Source organism: Salvelinus fontinalis, chromosome 23, assembly GCF_029448725.1.
Source record: "Salvelinus fontinalis isolate EN_2023a chromosome 23, ASM2944872v1, whole genome shotgun sequence".
In the NCBI taxonomy this organism is placed as follows: Eukaryota; Metazoa; Chordata; class Actinopteri; order Salmoniformes; family Salmonidae; genus Salvelinus; species Salvelinus fontinalis.
This window is the reverse complement of record NC_074687.1, coordinates 14,067,397-14,087,302: the sequence shown is the minus strand read 5'-3', so window position 1 is coordinate 14,087,302 and position 19,906 is coordinate 14,067,397. Positions and strand designations below refer to the sequence as shown.

The following is a 19,906-nucleotide window of genomic DNA, read 5'->3' as shown; positions in this document are numbered from 1 at the left end:
GGATGTCTATTGGTACTGGCGGTGTAGGGGATGTGTATTGGTACTGGCGGTGTAGGGGATGTGTATTGGTATAGGGGATGTGTATTGGTACTGGCGGTGTAGGGGATGTGTATTGGTATAGGGGATGTGTGTTGGTACTGGCGGTGCAGGGGATGTGTGTTGGTACTGGCGGTGTAGGGGATGTGTATTGGTATAGGGGATGTGTGTTGGTACTTGCGGTGTAGGGGATGTGTGTTGGTACTGGCGGTGTAGGGGATGTGTGTTGGTACTGGCGGTGTAGGGGATGTGTATTGGTACTGGCGGTGTAGGGGATGTGTGTTGGTACTGGCGGTATAGGGGATGTGTATTGGTACTGACGGTATAGGGGATGTGTATTGGTACTGGCGGTATAGGGGATGTGTATTGGTACTGGCGGTATAGGGGATGTGTATTGGTACTGGCGGTATAGGGGATGTGTATTGGTACTGGCGGTATAGGGGATGTGTGTTGATACTGGCGGTGTAGGGGATGTGTATTGGTACTGGCGGTATAGGGGATGTGTGTTGGTACTGGCGGTATAGGGGATGTGTGTTGGTACTGGCGGTGTAGGGGATGTGTGTTGGTACTGGCGGTATAGGGGATGTGTATTGGTACTGGCGGTATAGGGGATGTGTGTTGGTACTGGCGGTGTAGGGGATGTGTGTTGGTACTGGCGGTGTAGGGGATGTGTATTGGTATAGGGGATGTGTATTGGTATAGGGGATGTGTGTTGGTACTGGCGGTGTAGGGGATGTTTATTGGTACTGGCGGTATAGGGGATGTGTATTGGTACTGGCGGTATAGGGATGTGTATTGCTACTGGCGGTGTAGGGGATGTTTTGGGATGTGTATTAGTACTGGCGGTGTAGGGGATGTGTATTGGTACTGGTGGTGTAGGGGATGTTTTGGGATGTGTATTAGTACTGGCGGTGTAGGGGATGTGTATTGGTACTGGCGGTGAAGGGGATGTGTATTGGTACTGGCGGTATAGGGGGTGTGTGTTGGTACTGGCGGTGTAGGGGATGTATATTGGTACTGGCGGTATAGGGGATGTGTATTAGCACCGGTGGTGTAGGGGATGTGTATTGGTACTGGCGGTATAGGGGATGTGTATTGGTACTGGCGGTATAGGGGATGTGTTTCGGTATAGGGGATGTGTATTAGTACTGGCGGTGTAGGGGATGTGTATTGGTACTGGCGGTGTAGGGGATGTGTATTAGTACTGGCGGTATAGGGGATGTGTGTTGGTACCGGTGGTGTAGGGGATGTGTGTTGGTACTGGCGGTATAGGGGATGTGTATTAGTACTGGCGGTGTAGGGGATGTGTATTAGTACTGGCGGTGTAGGGGATGTGTGTTAGTACTGGCGGTGTAGGGGATGTGTATTAGTACTGGCGGTATAGGGGATGTGTATTAGTACTGGCGGTGTAGGGGATGTGTATTAGTACTGGTGGTGTAGGGGATGTGTGTTAGTACTGGCGGTGTAGGGGATGTGTGTTGGTACTGGCGGTGTAGGGGATGTGTGTTGGTACTGGCGGTGTAGGGGATGTGTGTTGGTACTGGCGGTGTAGGGGGTGTGTGTTGGTACTGGCGGTATAGGGGATGTGTATTGGTACTGGCGGTATAGGGGATGTGTGTTGGTACTGGCGGTATAGGGGATGTGTGTTGGTACTGGCGGTATAGGGGATGTGTGTTGGTACTGGTGGTGTAGGGGATGTGTGTTGGTACTGGCGGTATAGGGGATGTGTATTAGTACTGGCGGTGTAGGGGATGTGTATTAGTACTGGCGGTGTAGGGGATGTGTATTAGTACTGGCGGTGTAGGGGATGTGTGTTGGTATAGGGGATGTGTATTAGTACTGGCGGTATAGGGGATGTGTATTAGTACTGGCGGTATAGGGGATGTGTATTGGTACTGGCGGTGTAGGGGATGTGTGTTGGTACTGGCGGTGTAGGGGATGTGTGTTGGTATAGGGGATGTGTGTTGGTACTGGCGGTGTAGGGGATGTGTATTAGTACTGGCGGTATAGGGGATGTGTGTTGGTACTGGCGGTATAGGGGATGTGTATTGGTACTGGCGGTATAGGGGATGTGTATTGGTACTGGCGGTATAGGGGATGTGTGTTGGTATAGGGGATGTGTATTAGTACTGGCGGTATAGGGGATGTGTGTTGGTACTGGCGGTGTAGGGGATGTGTATTAGTACTGGCGGTGTAGGGGATGTGTGTTGGTATAGGGGATGTGTATTGGTACTGGCGGTATAGGGGATGTGTATCAGTACTGGCGGCATAGGGGATGTGTATTGGTATAGGGGATGTGTATTGGTATAGGGGATGTGTGTTGGTACTGGCAGTGTAGGGGATGTGTATTAGTACTGGCGGTGTAGGGGATGTGTATTAGTACTGGCGGTATAGGGGATGTGTATTGGTACTGGCGGTGTAGGGGATGTGTATTAGTACTGGCGGTATAGGGGATGTGTGTTGGTGCTGGCGGTGTAGGGGGTGTGTGTTGGTACTGGCGGTGTAGGGGATGTGTGTTGGTACTGGCGGTGTAGGGGATGTGTGTTGATACTGGCGGTTTAGGGGATGTGTGTTGCTACTGGCGGTGTAGGGGATGTGTATTAGTACTGGCGGTATAGGGGATGTGTATTAGTACTGGCGGTATAGGGGATGTGTGTTGGTACTGGCGGTGTAGGGGATGTGTGTTGGTACTGGCGGTGTAGGGGATGTGTGTTGGTACTGGAGGTATAGGGGATGTTTTGGGATGTGTGTTGGTACTGGCGGTGTAGGGGATGTGTATTAGTACTGGCGGTGTAGGGGATGTGTGTTGCTACTGGCGGTGTAGGGGATGTGTGTTGGTACTGGCGGTATAGGGGATGTTTTGGGATGTGTGTTGGTACTGGCGGTGTAGGGGATGTGTGTTGGTACTGGCGGTATAGGGGATGTTTTGGGATGTGTGTTGGTACTGGCGGTGTAGGGGATGTGTGTTGGTACTGGTGGTGTAGGGGATGTGTATTAGTACTGGCAGTGTAGGGGATGTGTGTTGGTACTGGCGGTATAGGGGATGTGTATTGGTACTGGCGGTGTAGGGGATGTGTGTTCGTACTGGCGGTATAGGGGATGTGTATTAGTACTGGCGGTGTAGGGGATGTGTGTTGATACTGGCGGTATAGGGGATGTGTATTAGTACTGGCGGTGTAGGGGGTGTGTATTGGTACTGGCGGTATAGGGGATGTTTTGGGATGTGTATTGGTACTGGCGGTGTAGGGGATGTGTGTTTCTACTGGCGGTATAGGGGATGTGTATTAGTACTGGCGGTATAGGGGATGTGTATTGGTACTGGCGGTATGGGGGATGTGTATTGGTACTGGCGGTATAGGGGGTGTGTGTTGGTACTGGCGGTATGGGGGATGTGTATTGGTACTGGCGGTATAGGGGATGTGTGTTGGTACTGGCGGTATGGGGGATGTGTATTGGTACTGGCGGTATAGGGGATGTGTATTAGTATAGCGGATGTGTATTGGTATAGGGGATGTGTGTTGGTACTGGCGGTATAGGGGATGTGTATTGGTACTGGCGGTATAGGGGATGTGTATTGGTACTGGCGGTGTAGGGGATGTGTGTTGGTACTGGCGGTATAGGGGATGTGTATTAGTTTAGGGGATGTGTATTGGTATAGGGGATGTGTGTTGGTACTGGCGGTATAGGGGGTGTGTGTTGGTACTGGCGGTATAGGGGATGTGTGTTGGTACTGGCGGTGTAGGGGATGTGTGTTGGTACTGGCGGTATAGGGGATGTGTGTTGGTACTGGCGGTGTAGGGGATGTGTATTGGTACTGGCGGTGTAGGGGATGTGTGTTGGTACTGGCGGTATAGGGGATGTGTGTTGATACTGGCGGTATAGGGGATGTGTATTGGTGCTGGCGGTGTAGGGGATGTGTATTGGTACTGGCGGTGTAGGGGAGGTGTATTGGTGCTGGCGGTGTAGGGGATGTGTATTGGTACTGGCGGTGTAGGGGATGTATTGGTACTGGCGGTGTAGGGGATGTGTGTTGGTACTGGCGGTGTAGGGGATGTGTGTTGGTACTGGCGGTGTAGGGGATGTGTGTTGGTACTGGCGGTGTAGGGGATGTGTATTGGTACTGGCGGTGTAGGGGATGTGTGTTGGTACTGGCGGTGTAGGGGATGTGTGTTGGTACTGGCGGTGTAGGGGATGTGTGTTGGTACTGGCGGTGTAGGGGATGTGTGTTGGTACTGGCGGTGTAGGGGATGTGTGTTGGTACTGGCGGTGTAGGGGATGTGTATTGGTACTGGCGGTGTAGGGGATGTGTGTTGGTACTGGCGGTGTAGGGGATGTGTGTTGGTACTGGCGGTGTAGGGGATGTGTGTTGATACTGGCGGTGTAGGGGATGTGTGTTGGTACTGGCGGTGTAGGGGATGTGTGTTGGTACTGGCGGTGTAAAGGATGTGTATTGGTACCGGCGGTGTAGGGGATGTGTATTAGTACTGGCTGTGTAGGGGATGTGTGTTGGTACTGGCGGTGTAAAGGATGTGTGTTGGTACTGGCGGTGTAGGGGATGTGTATTGGTACTGGCGGTATAGGGGATGTGTGTTGGTACTGGCGGTGTAGGGGATGTGTTGGTATAGGGGATGTGTATTGGTACTGGCGGTGTAGGGGATGTGTGTTGGTATAGGGGATGTGTGTTGGTACTGGCGGTGTAGGGGATGTGTGTTGGTACTGGCGGTGTAGGGGATGTGTGTTGGTACTGGCGGTGTAGGGGATGTGTGTTGGTACTGGCGGTGTAGGGGATGTGTGTTGGTACTGGCGGTGTAGGGGATGTGTGTTGGTACTGGCGGTGTAGGGGATGTGTGTTGGTACTGGCGGTATAGGGGATGTGTGTTGATACTGGCGGTGTAGGGGATGTGTATTGGTACTGGCGGTGTAGGGGATGTGTGTTGGTACTGGCGGTGTAGGGGATGTGTGTTGGTACTGGCGGTATAGGGGATGTGTATTGATACTGGCGGTGTAGGGGATGTGTGTTGGTACTGGCGGTATAGGGGATGTGTATTGGTACTGGCGGTGTAGGGGATGTGTATTAGTACTGGCTGTACAATGCTTTCAGAAAGTATTCAGACCCCTTTACTTTTCCCACATTTTGTTATGTTACAGCCTTTATTCGAAAATGGATTAAATCGTTTCTTTCCCTCATCAACCTACACACAATATCCCATATTGACAAAGCAAAAACAGGTTTGTTGAATTTTACATAAGTATTCAGACCTTTTACTCAGTACTTTGTTGAAGCACCTTTGGCAGCGATTACAGCCTCAAGTCTTCTTTGGTATGAAGATACAAGCTTGGCACACCTGTATTTGAGGAGTTTCACCCATTCTTCTCTGCAGATCCTCTCAAGCTCTGTCAGGTTGGATGGGGAGCGTCGCTGCACAGCTATTTTCAGGTCTCTCCAAAGATGTTCGATCGGGTTCAAGTCCGGGCTGTGGCTGGACCACTCAAGGACATTCAGAGACTTGTCCCACACCACTCCTGCGTTGTCTTGGCTGTGTGCTTAGGGTTGTAGTCCTGTTGGAAGGTGAACCTTCGCCCCAGTCTGAGGTCCTGAGCGCTCTGGAGCAGATTTTCATTAATTTTTCATTATCTCTCTGTACTTTGCTCCGTTCATCTTTCACTCCATCCTGACTAGTCTGCCAGTCATCCCCACATCATGATGCTTCATCGTAAGGATGGTGCCAGGTTTAACAATCGTTCCATCTCTCTCTCCTGTAGCCTGCGTCTGCTCGGGGTATTGGAATCCAGGTTATTCACAAGTGGAGTCAGATGCCATGCAAGAGACCACTCCTAGTGCAGAAGTACGTCAGCACCCTGAGAAATGATACTTCTAGTGTTGTGAATGTGATTTTTAGCCTGGTCCCAGATCTGTTGGTGCTGTCTTGCCATCTCATGACTAGAGGACCTTGGCAAGACGGAGCAAGCAGACCTGGGACCAGCCAGTCTAGTGTGATTGACCAGTAAACTGAAATGGATTATGATAATAACATTACCGTTGCTTCAGGATTGTCTCTGAGTCTAAACGATGCGTGTTGTATCTCTCTCAGGTATCTGCACAAGCCCTATCTCATCAGCGGGAATAAGTTTGACCTGCGTATCTATGTGTACGTGACGTCTTACGACCCGCTCCGTGTTTACATCTTCCAAGACGGACTTGTCCGTTTCGCCAGCTGCAAGTAAGTCATTTGTTTTAATATGTTTTACCTGTTTCGTTCAGTCACCCCGTTTCAGTTATTTATCTCCATCTTTGAAAGATTTCCATAAAGCCTGCAGGTATAAGGCTTCATAGCATGTTATAGATGTGTTTATATAGCATGTATGAGCTTTTATAATGGCTCATGCTGTGTGTGTCTCTATCAACATGTTCCCATATGGTCCCTGTGACGGGTGTTCCGTGTAATGATTGGTCACTGTGACGGGTGTTCCGTGTAATGATTGGTCCCTGTGTCGGGTGTTCCGTGTAATGATTGGTCCCTGTGTCGGGTGTGCAGTGTAATGATTGGTCACTGTGTCTGGTGTTCAGTGTAATGATTGGTCCCTGTGTCGGGTGTTCAGTGTAATGATTGGTCACTGTGTCTGGTGTTCAGTGTAATGATTGGTCACTGTGTCGGGTGTTCAGCGTAATGATTGGTCGGGTGTTCAGTGTAATGATTGGTCCCTGTGTCGGTGTTCAGCGTAATGATTGGTCGGGTGTTCAGCGTAATGATTGGTCGGGTGTTCAGTGTAATGATTGGTCCCTGTGTCTGGTGTTCAGTGTAATGATTGGTCGGGTGTTCAGTGTAATGATTGGTCCCTGTGTCTGGTGTTCAGCGTAATGATTGGTCGGGTGTTCAGCGTAATGATTGGTCTGGTGTTCCGTGTAATGATTGGTCCCTGTGTCGGGTGTGCAGTGTAATGATTGGTCACTGTGTCTGGTGTTCAGTGTAATGATTGGTCCCTGTGTCGGGTGTTCAGTGTAATGATTGGTCCCTGTGTCGGGTGTGCAGTGTAATGATTGGTCACTGTGTCGGGTGTTCAGCGTAATGATTGGTCGGGTGTTCAGTGTAATGATTGGTCCCTGTGTCGGGTGTTCAGTGTAATGATTGGTCGGGTGTTCAGTGTAATGATTGGTCCCTGTGTCTGGTGTTCAGTGTAATGATTGGTCCCTGTGTCGGGTGTTCAGTGTAATGATTGGTCCCTGTGTCGGTGTTCAGTGTAATGATTGGTCCCTGTGTCGGTGTTCAGTGTAATGATTGGTCCCTGTGTCGGTGTTCAGTGTAATGATTGGTCCCTGTGTCGGTGTTCAGTGTAATGATTGGTCCCTGTGTCGGGTGTTCAGTGTAATGATTGGTCCCTGTGTCGGTGTTCAGTGTAATGATTGGTCCCTGTGTCGGGTGTTCAGTGTAATGATTGGTCCCTGTGTCGGGTGTTCAGTGTAATGATTGGTCCCTGTGTCGGGTGTTCAGTGTAATGATTGGTCCCTGTGTCGGGTGTTCAGTGTAATGATTGGTCCCTGTGTCGGGTGTTCAGTGTAATGATTGGTCCCTGTGTCGGGTGTTCAGTGTAATGATTGGTCCCTGTGTCGGGTGTTCAGTGTAATGATTGGTCCCTGTGTCGGGTGTTCAGTGTAATGATTGGTCCCTGTGTCGGTGTTCAGTGTAATGATTGGTCGGGTGTTCAGTGTAATGATTGGTCCCTGTGTCGGGTGTTCAGTGTAATGATTGGTCGGGTGTTCAGTGTAATGATTGGTCCCTGTGTCGGGTGTTCAGTGTAATGATTGGTCGGGTGTTCAGTGTAATGATTGGTCGGGTGTTCAGTGTAATGATTGGTCCCTGTGTCGGGTGTTCAGTGTAATGATTGGTCCCTGTGTCGGTGTTCAGTGTAATGATTGGTCGGGTGTTCAGTGTAATGATTGGTCCCTGTGTCGGTGTTCAGTGTAATGATTGGTCTGGTGTTCAGTGTAATGATTGGTCCCTGTGACTGGTGTTCAGTGTAATGATTGGTCGGGTGTTCAGCGTAATGATTGGTCCCTGTGACGGGCGTTCAGTGTAATGATTGGTCACAGTATTTGTTCTCCTCTGTAGGTATTCGTCGTCTATGAAAAGCCTTGGCAACAAGTTCATGCACCTGACCAACTACAGCGTGAACAAGAAGAACTCAGACTACCAGAGCAATGACAGTGACAAGGCCTGCCAGGGACACAAGTGGTAACCATGTTTTATTGGATATTACAAACTGGGTGGTTCCAGCCCTGAATGCTGATTGGCTGACAGCTGTGGTATATCAGACTGTATACCACGGTATGACAAAACATTTATTTTTACTGCTCTAGTTACGTTGGTAACCAGTTTATAATAGCAGTAAGGCACCTCAGGGGTTTGTGGTATATGGTGAATATACCACGGCTAAGGGCTGTATCCAGGCACTAAGAACCTCCCTTAGCCGTGGTATATGGTGAATATACCACACCCCTTCTTGCCTTATTGTTTAAATATATGCCATCTGGCTGACCCTTTTGTCCAAAGCGACTTACATTCATGTCTACTTACATGCATGTCAGTAGCACATAACAAACATACATACATATATTACATACATACACACACATACACATACATACATACATACATACATATATATATTACATACATACATACATACATACATACATACATACATACATACACACACACATACATACATACATACATACACACACATACATACATACATACATACATACATACATACATACATACATACATATATATATTACATACATACATACATACATACATTACATACATACATACATATATATATTACATACGTACATATATATATTACATACGTACATATAATACATACATACATATATATTACATACATACATACATACATATATATATTACATACATATATATATTACATACATATATATATTACATACATATATATATATTACATACATATATATATTACATACATACATATATATTACATACATACATACATACATACATACATACATACATACATACATACATACATACATACATACATATATATATTACATACATACATATATATATTACATACATACATATATATACATACATACATATATATATTACATACATATATATATATTACATACATATATATATATTACATACATATATATATATTACATACATACATATATATTACATACATACATATATATTACATACATACATAACATACATACATACATAACATACATACATACATACATACATACATACATATATATTACATACATACATACATACATATATATTACATACATACATACATATATATTACATACATACATACATATATATTACATACATACATACATATATATTACATACATACATACATACATATATATTACATACATACATACATATATATTACATACATACATACATACATACATATATATTACATACATACATACATATATATTACATACATACATACATATATATTACATACATACATACATACATACATATATATTACATACATACATACATATATATTACATACATACATACATACATACATATATATTACATACATACATACATACATACATACATACATACATACATACATACATATATACATACATATATATTACATACATACATACATACATACATATATATTACATACATACATATATATTACATACATACATATATATTACATACATACATATATATTACATACATACATACATACATACATACACACTGCTCAAAAAAATAAAGGGAACACTTAAACAACACAATGTAACTCCAAGTCAATCACACTTCTGTGAAATCAAACTGTCCACTTAGGAAGCAACACTGATTGACAATAAATTTCACATGCTGTTGTGCAAATGGAATAGACAAAAGGTGGAAATTATAGGCAATTAGTAAGACACCCCCCAAAAAAGGAATGGTTCTGCAGGTGGTGACCACAGACCACTTCTCAGTTCCTATGCTTCCTGGCTGATGTTTTGGTCACTTTTGAATGCTGGCGGTGCTTTCACTCTAGTGGTAGCATGAGACGGAGTCTACAACCCACACAAGTGGCTCAGGTAGTGCAGTTCATCCAGGATGGCACATCAATGCGAGCTGTGGCAAAAAGGTTTGCTGTGTCTGTCAGCGTAGTGTCCAGAGCATGCAGGCGCTACCAGGAGACAGGCCAGTACATCAGGAGACGTGGAGGAGGCCGTAGGAGGGCAACAACCCAGCAGCAGGACCGCTACCTCCGCCTTTGTGCAAGGAGGTGCACTGCCAGAGCCCTGCAAAATGACCTCCAGCAGGCCACAAATGTGCATGTGTCTGCTCAAACGGTCAGAAACAGACTCCATGAGGGTGGTATGAGGGCACATACATGACATATATATATTACATACATAACGGGCGGACGGAACGACATGACATACAGTTGAAGTCGGAAGTTTACATATACACCTTGGCCAAATACATTTAAACTCAGTTTTTTGCAATTCCTGACATTTAATCCTAATAAAAATTGGATTCAGGCGTTTGGAAATTGCTCCCAAGGATGAACCAGATTTGTGGAGGTCTGCAATTTTTTTTCTGAGGTCTTGGCTGATTTCTTTAGATTTTCCCATGATGTCAAGCAAAGAGGCACGGAGTTTGAAGGTAGGCCTTGAAATACATCCACAGATACACCTCCAATTGACTCAAATGATGTCAATTAGCCTATCAGAAGCTTCTAAAGCCATGACATCATCTTCTGGAATTTTCCAATCTGTTTAAAGGCACAGTCAACTTAGTGTATGCAAACTTCTGACCCACTGGAATTGTGATACAGTGAATTATAAGTGAAATAATCTGGCTGTAAACAATTGTTGGAAAAATTACTGCACAAAGTAGATGTCCTAACCGACTTGCCAAAACTATAGTTTGTTAACAAGACATTTGTGGAGTGGTTGAAAGACGAGTTTTAATGACTCCAACCTAAGTGTACGTAAACATCCGACTTCAGCTGTACATAACATTTGTTATAGTTGAATTTGGAAGTTTATATACACTTAGGTTGGAGTTAGGAAAATCAAAAGAAATCAGCCAAGACCTCAGATCTGGTTCATCCTTGGGAGAAAATTCCAAACGCCTGAAGGTACGAAGTTCATCTGTACAAACAATAGTACGCAAGTATAAACACCATGGGACCACGCAGCCGTCATACCGCTCAGGAAGGAGATGCGTTCTGTCTCTTAGAGATGAACGTACTTTGGTGCGAAAAGTGCAACAGCAAAGGACCTTGTGAAGATGCTGGAGGAAACGGGTACAAACGTATCTATATCCACAGTAAAACGAGTTCTATATCGACATAACCTGAAAGGCCGCTCAGCAAGGAAGAAGCCACTGCTCTAAAACCGCCATAAAAAGCCAGACTATGGTTTGCAACTGCACATGGGGACAAAGATGGTACTTTTTGGAGAAATGACCTCTGGTCTGATGAAACAAAAATAGAACTGTTTGGTCATAATGACCATCGTTATATTTGGAGGAAAAAGGGGGAGGCTTGCAAGCCGAAGAACACCATCCGAACCGTGAAGCACGGGGGTGGTAGCATCATGTTGTAGGGGTGCTTTGCTGCAGGAGGGACTTGTGCACTTCACAAAATAGATGGCATCATGAGGAAGGACAATGATGTGGATATATTGAAGCAACATCTCAGACATCCATCAGGAAGTTAAAGCTTGGTTGCAAATGGGTCTTCCAAATGGACAATGACCCCAAGCATACTTCCAAAGTTGTGACAAAATGGCTTAAGGACAACAAAGTCAAGGTATTGGAGTGGCCATCACAAAGCCCTGACCTCAAGCCTGCAGAACTGAAAAGCGTGTGCGAGCAAGGAGGCCTACAAACCTGACTCAGTTACACCAGCTCTGTCAGGAGGAATGGGCCAAAATTCACCCAACCTATTATGGGAAGCTCGTGGAAGGCTAGGTAAACGTTTGACCCAAGTTAAACCATTTAAAGGCAATGCTACCAAATACTAATTGAGTGTATGTAAACGTCTGACCCACTGGGAATGTGATGAAAGAAATAAAAGCTGAAGTAAATCATTCTCTCTACTATTATTCTGACATTTCACATTCTTAAAATAAAGTGGTGATCCTTACTGACCGAAGACAGGAAATTTTACTTCGATTAAATGTCAGGAATTGTGAAAAACTGAGTTTAAATGTATTTGGCTAAGGTGTATGTAAACTTCTGACTTCAACTGTACATACATGACAGACAGGCAAGTCAGTAGCCCATAACAGACACACAGTACCAGTCAAAAGTTTGGAAACCTACTCATTCTGTAACGGTTTTCCTCCTCCTCTTCATCCGAAGAGGAGGAGCAGGGATTAAACCAAAATGCAGCGTCTTGAGTTGACAAATTTATTTACAGAAAAAAGACGAAAACACGAACTTGACCATAAACTAACAAAACAACAAAACGGAGTAGACAAACCTGGACATGCGAACTTACAAATAACGCGAAGAACGCACGAACAGGGAAAAATAGACTACACAAAAGAACGATGAACAAAACAAACCGAACAGTCCCGTATGGTGCGACAAACACAGGAGACAACCACCCACAACGAACACTGTGAAACAACCTACCTAAATATGACTCTCAATTAGAGGAACGCCAAACACCTGCCTCTAATTAAGAGCCATACCAGGCAACCCTTAAACCAACATAGAAACAGAAAACATAGAATGCCCACCCAAACTCACGTCCTGACCAACTAACACATACAACAAACCAACAGAAATAGGTCAGGAACGTGACACATTCAAGGGCTTTTCTTTTCTTTTTTACTATTTTCTACGTTGTCGAATAATAGTGAAGACATCAACACTATGAAATTAAACATATGGAATCATGTAGTAACCAAAAAAAGTTTTTATTTTAGAGATTCTTCAAATAGCTACCTGATTAGAGGAATTTGATTCCTATGTGTTTGTTAACCAATTTAATTATAACAAAGTAAACACTCTGTCCGTTTCTAAGAATTTGTAAGGTTCTTATTTGCATAAAATAGACAGACCAGTCTCCAAATTTAATCAATAGCGTTTATTCTCGAGAGAGCTCTGTTTATCATTTCTGGTACATTTGGTCTATATACCTCGCATTTCGTCATAAACGTCCCCCCTCCTCTCAGATACAATGGCAACATAGTTCACAAGTCTTCTTCACATTCCTTGTCCGCCACCTGTTATACAATCTACCACAAGGCCAAGGTTTCTCCCCTCCCTGCGTGGGGAGACTTCCTTCCCTGTTATCAGTTCCACAGTGGTCACAAGTTGTCTGCCACAGTTCCTTGCCTACCAACAGTCCCTCTTTCTTATGGACAAACATGATTCATCAGACAGGATATAATTCTGTTAGTTATAATTCTATACATAATATACAATATACATAATTTAGTCATTATTCATAAAATTCCCCAAAACACCCTTTGCCTTGAAGACAGCTTTGCACACTCTTTCATAAACGAGGACATTTCTAAGTGACCCCCCCCCCCCAACCTGTTGGAACGGTACGTACCTGTCGGTAGCAGGGTTTTCATTCTATAATTGGACTCAGGTGTGTGCTTTTGTTTCTGTGCACCTGTGTGTCTGGCAGGGCTCTGAAGGCGCTGTGGCATTACCTGGGTTGTAAGGGAGTCAACACTACGCTGATCTGGGAGAAGATCAAGGACATCGTCATGAAGACCATCATTGCGTAAGTCAGAGTTAAATACTACCGTGTTATAGTACATCTATGGCGTAAGTCAGAGTTAATTACTACCGTGTTATAGTACATCTATGGTGTAAGTCAGAGTTAAATACTACAGTACATCTATGGCGTAAGTCAGAGTTAAATACTACCGTGTTATAGTACATCTATGGGGTAAGTCAGACTTAAATACTACCGTGTTATAGTACATCTATGGGGTAAGTCAGACTTAAATACTACCGTGTTATAGTACATCTATGGGGTAAGTCAGACTTAAATACTACCGTGTTATAGTACATCTATGGGGTAAGTCAGACTTAAATACTACCGTGTTATAGTACATCTATGGGGTAAGTCAGACTTAAATACTACCGTGTTATAGTACATCTATGGTGTAAGTCAGAGTTAAATACTACCGTGTTATAGTACATCTATGGTGTAAGTCAGAGTTAAATACTACCGTGTTATAGTACATCTATGGTGTAAGTCAGAGTTAAATACTACCGTGTTATAGTACATCTATGGGGTAAGTCAGAGTTAAATTCTACATCTATGGTGTAAGTCAGAGTTAAATTCTACCGTGTTAAAGTACATCTATGGGGCATGTCTTTTAATGAGGCACTGTATGTCCCAGAATAAGTAGGTGTGGCCCAATGACTGTAAAAAGAATGGACACGGATGTTCACGTGACACCATTCATTCCTATGTAAAGACTCAATAACTCATTGAAGACAAAATGAAGACAGATGGTGTCCCATGGGGACATGCACAGTTTGAGCCACTCCAGGAAGTGACGGTGGAGGCTAGCTCAGTGCTGCCCCCTGTCGTTGTGTAAAGGCGGTGGAGGCTAGCTCAGTGCTGCCCCCTGTCGTTGTGTAAAGGCGGTGGAGGCTAGCTCAGTGCTGCCCCCTGTCGTTGTGTAAAGGCGGTGGAGGCTAGCTCAGTGCTGCCCCCTGTCGTTGTGTAAAGGCGGTGGAGGCTAGCTCAGTGCTGCCCCCCTGTCGTTGTGTAAAGGCGGTGGAGGCTAGCTCAGTGCTGCCCCCCTGTCGTTGTGTAAAGGCGGTGGAGGCTAGCTCAGTGCTGCCCCCCTGTCGTTGTGTAAAGGCGGTGGAGGCTAGCTCAGTGCTGCCCCCTGTCGTTGTGTAAAGGCGGTGGAGGCTAGCTCAGTGCTGCCCCCTGTCGTTGTGTAAAGGCGGTGGAGGCTAGCTCAGTGCTGCCCCCTGTCGTTGTGTAAAGGCGGTGGAGGCTAGCTCAGTGCTGCCCCCTGTCGTTGTGTAAAGGCAGCTACACGCGTCACGTAAACGGAGTGAGGGACCGTCGAATACAGTCTGTTCCAAAGTTTGAGCCACACCAATGTACGTATGACTACACCACATGACCAAAAGTATGTGGACACCCGCTCATCAAACATCTAATTTCAAAATCATGGGCATTAATATGGAGTTGGTCCCCCCCTTTTGCTGCTGTAACAGCCTCCACTCTTCTGGGAAGGCTTTCCACTAGATGTTGGAACATTGCTGCTATAACAGCCTCCACTCTTCAGGGAAGGCTTTCTACTAGATGTTGGAACATTGCTGCTGTAACAGCCTCCACTCTTCTGGGAATGCTTTCCACTAGATGTTGGAACATTGCTGCTATAACAGCCTCCACTCTTCTGGGAAGGCTTTCAACTAGATGTTGGAACATTGCTGCTATAACAGCCTCCACTCTTCTGGGAAGGCTTTCCACTAGATGTTGGAACATTGCTGCTATAACAGCCTCCACTCTTCTGGGAAGGCTTTCCACTAGATGTTGGAACATTGCTGCTATAACAGCCTCCACTCTTCTGGGAAGGCTTTCCTCTAGATGTTGGAACATTGCTGCTATAACAGCTTCCACTCTTCTGGGAAGGCTTTCCACTAGATGTTGGAACATTGCTGCTATAACAGCCTCCACTCTTCTGGGAAGGCTTTCCACTAGATGTTGGAACATTGCTGCTATAACAGCCTCTACTCTTCTGGGAAGGCTTTCCACTAGATGTTTGGAACATTGCTGCTATAACAGCCTCCACTCTTCTGGGAAGGCTTTCCACTAGATGTTGGAACATTGCTGCTATAACAGCCTCCACTCTTCTGGGAAGGCTTTCCACTAGATATTGGAACGTTGCTGCTATAACAGCCTCCACTCTTCTGGGAAGGCTTTCCACTAGATATTGGAACGTTGCTGCTATAACAGCCTCCACTCTTCTGGGAAGGCTTTCCACTAGATGTTGGAACATTGCTGCTATAACAGCCTCCACTCTTCTGGGAAGGCTTTCCACTAGATGTTGGAACGTTGCTACTATAACAGCCTCCACTCTTCTGGGAAGGCTTTCCACTAGATGTTGGAACATTGCTGCTATAACAGCCTCCACTCTTCTGGGAAGGCTTTCCACTAGATGTTGGAACATTGCTGCTATAACAGCCTCCACTCTTCTGGGAAGACTTTCCACTAGATGTTTGGAACATTGCTGCTATAACAGCCTCCACTCTTCTGGGAAGGCTTTCCACTAGATGTTGGAACATTGCTGCTATAACAGCCTCCACTCTTCTGGGAAGACTTTCCACTAGATGTTTGGAACATTGCTGCTATAACAGCCTCCACTCTTCTGGGAAGGCTTTCCACTAGATGTTGGAACATTGCTGCTATAACAGCCTCCACTCTTCTGGGAAGACTTTCCACTAGATGTTTGGAACATTGCTGCTATAACAGCCTCCACTCTTCTGGGAAGGCTTTCCACTAGATGTTGGAACATTGCTGCTATAACAGCCTCCACTCTTCTGGGAAGGCTTTCCACTAGATGTTGGAACATTGCTGCTATAACAGCCTCCACTCTTCTGGGAAGGCTTTCCACTAGATGTTGGAACATTGCTGCTGTAACAGCCTCCACTCTTCTGGGAAGGCTTTCCACTAGATGTTGGAACATTGCTGCTATAACAGCCTCCACTCTTCTGTGAAGGCTTTCCACTAGATGTTGGAACATTGCTGCTATAACAGCCTCCACTCTTCTGGGAAGGCTGTCCACTAGATGTTGGGACATTGCTGCTATAACAGCCTCCACTCTTCTGGGAAGGCTTTCCACTAGATGTTGGAACATTGCTGCGGGGACTTGCTTCCATTCAGCCACAAGAGCATTAGTGAGGTCAGGCACTGATGTTGGGAGATTAGGCCTGGCTCACAGTCAGCGTTCCAATTCATCCCAAATGTGTTCGATGGGGTTGAGGTCAGGGCTCTGTGCAGGCCAGTCAAGTTCTTCCACACCGATCTTGACAAACCATTTCTGTATGGACCTTGCTTTGTGCACAGGGGCATTGTCATGCTGAAACAGGGAAGGGACTTCCCCAAACCGTTGCCACAAAGTTGGAAGCACAGAATCGTCTAGAATGTCTTATATGCTGTAGCGTTAAGATTTCCCTTTACTGGAACTAACGGGCCTGAACAACCCCAGACCATTATTCCTCCTCCACCAAACTTTACAGTTGGCACTATGTATTTGGGCAGGTAACATTCTCCTGGCATTCGCCAAACCCAGATTAGTCCGTCAGACTGCCAGATGGCGAAACGCGTTTCCACTGCTACAGAGTCCAATGGCGGCGAGCTTTACACCACTCCAGCCAACGCTTGGCATTGCGCATTGTGATCTTAGGCTTGTGTGCGGCTGCTCAGCCATGGAAACCCATTTCATGAAGCTCCCGACGAAACTGTTCTTGTTTGGAACTCGGAGGTGATCGTTGAAATCAAGGACAGACAATTTTTACGCACTTCAGCACTCGGCGGTCCTGTTCTGTGAGCTTGTGTGGCCTACCACTTTGCGGCTGAGCCGTTGTTGCTCCTAGATGTTTCTACTTCACAATAATAACACTTACAGTGACCACTCTAGCAAGGCAGACATTTTAAGAACTTACTTGTTGGAAAGGTGGCATCCTATGACGGTGCCACGTTGAAAGCCACTGAGCTCTTCAGTAAGGCCATTCTACTACCAGTGTTTGTCTATGGAGATTGCATGGCTGTGTACTCGATTTTTATACACTTGTCAGCTCCTCCAAAAACAATTGTTCTCAAAAAGTGATCTCACTCTGCCCAAACGTGATCTCACACTGCCTAAACGTGATCTCACACTGCCTAAACGTGATCTCACACTGCCTAAACGTGATCTCACACTGCCTAAACGTGATCTTACTCTGCACAAACGTGATCTCACTCTGCCTAACCGTGATCTCACACTGCCTAAACGTGATCTCACTCTGTCTAAACGTGATCTCACTCTGTCTAAACGTGATCTTACTCTGCCCAAACGTGATCTTACTCTGCCCAAACGTGATCTCACTCTGTCTAAACGTGATCTCACTCTGTCTAAACGTGATCTCACTCTGCCTAACCGTGATCTCACTCTGCCTAACCGTGATCTCACTCTGCCCAAACGTGATCTCACTCTGCCTAACCGTGATCTCACTCTGCCTAAACGTGATCTCACATCAATCCCAATGCCGTTCCGTTATGCATCAGGGGGGAAACACTGCTCTGTCTGTTTCAATAAGCTGGAATTGGTTGTCAGTCTTTATTCTTTCTACCGTGATTGTCCCACCCCCCCAAAAAAAAAGTTTTACACGAAGATTGAAATTTTCTCATTCGCTATAACGGGGGGATCCTGTTTTCTGCAAACAATGTCTGCAGTACCGTGGTCGGCTTTGATATTCCGTGGCTTCAATGAGAGGGGGGCAGTCGTTCTCCTCTGGGCGTTTTATGTAATTAATTATGAGTGCATTGGTAAGCAAGCAGGTGTAATGCTTTAGCTTGTCATAGGGCATATGAGCCTTTTATAAGGTCGTCTACAATGTTCTCTCTCTCTATGTATCAGGTCTGACCCGTACGTGCAGTTATAACGCTCTATAGATTGTTAGAAGCACGTATGAGCCTTTTTATAATGTGTTTATAATGTTTTTTGTGTGTCTCTATTGTATCAGGTCTGACCCGTACGTCAACACGTTGGTCAAGCTCCACCTGCGCTCCCCCTACAGCTGTCACGAGCTGTTTGGCTTTGACGTCATGCTGGACGAGAACCTCAAGCCTTGGGTTCTGGAGGTCAATATATCTCCAAGGTAACAAACAGTACAGGTCAACATATCTCCAAGGTAACAAACAGTACAGGTCAACATATCACCAAGGTAACAAACAGTACAGGTCAACATATCTCCAAGGTAACAAACAGTACAGGTCAATATATCTCCAAGGTAACAAACAGTACAGGTCAATATATCTCCAAGGTAACAAACAGTACAGGTCAACATATCTCCAAGGTAACAAACAGTACAGGTCAATATATCTCCAAGGTAACAAACAGTAGAGGTCAATATATCACCAAGGTAACAAACAGTACAGGTCAATATATCTCCAAGGTAACAAACAGTACAGGTCAATATATCACCAAGGTAACAAACGGTACAGGTCAATATATCTCCAAGGTAACAAACAGTACAGGTCAACATATCACCAAGGTAACAAACAGTACAGGTCAACATATCACCAAGGTAACAAACAGTACAGGTCAATATATCTCCAAGGTAACAAACAGTACAGGTCAACATATCTCCAAGGTAACAAACAGTACAGGTCAACATATCTCCAAGGTAACAAACAGTACAGGTCAACATATCTCCAAGGTAACAAACAGTACAGGTCAATATATCTCCAAGGTAACAAACAGTACAGGTCAATATATCTCCAAGGTAACAAACAGTACAGGTCAATATATCTCCAAGGTAACAAACAGTACAGGTCAACATATCTCCAAGGTAACAAACAGTACAGGTCAATATATCTCCAAGGTAACAAACAGTACAGGTCAATATATCACCAAGGTAACAAACAGTACAGGTCAACATATCACCAAGGTAACAAACAGTACAGGTCAACATATCTCCAAGGTAACAAACAGTACAGGTCAACATATCACCAAGGTAACAAACAGTACAGGTCAATATATCACCAAGGTAACAAACAGTACAGGTCAACATATCACCAAGGTAACAAACAGTACAGGTCAACATAT

The 19,906-nt window shown here is 45.1% G+C and overlaps 1 protein-coding gene across 3 annotated transcripts in view; it reads left to right on the top strand.

Moving 5' to 3' along the window:
* LOC129820885 (tubulin monoglutamylase TTLL4-like) overlaps window positions 1-19,906 on the top strand; it is a 55,499-nt gene that overhangs the window by 19,617 nt on the left and 15,976 nt on the right. For all 3 annotated transcript variants that reach the window (XM_055877961.1, XM_055877960.1, XM_055877962.1), the window contains exons 9-13: window positions 5,800-5,882; window positions 6,129-6,257; window positions 8,145-8,267; window positions 13,747-13,845; window positions 18,822-18,956. In XM_055877961.1, coding sequence (XP_055733936.1) covers window positions 5,800-5,882; window positions 6,129-6,257; window positions 8,145-8,267; window positions 13,747-13,845; window positions 18,822-18,956 — 569 coding nt within the window. The remainder of the gene's footprint in view (window positions 1-5,799; window positions 5,883-6,128; window positions 6,258-8,144; window positions 8,268-13,746; window positions 13,846-18,821; window positions 18,957-19,906) is intronic.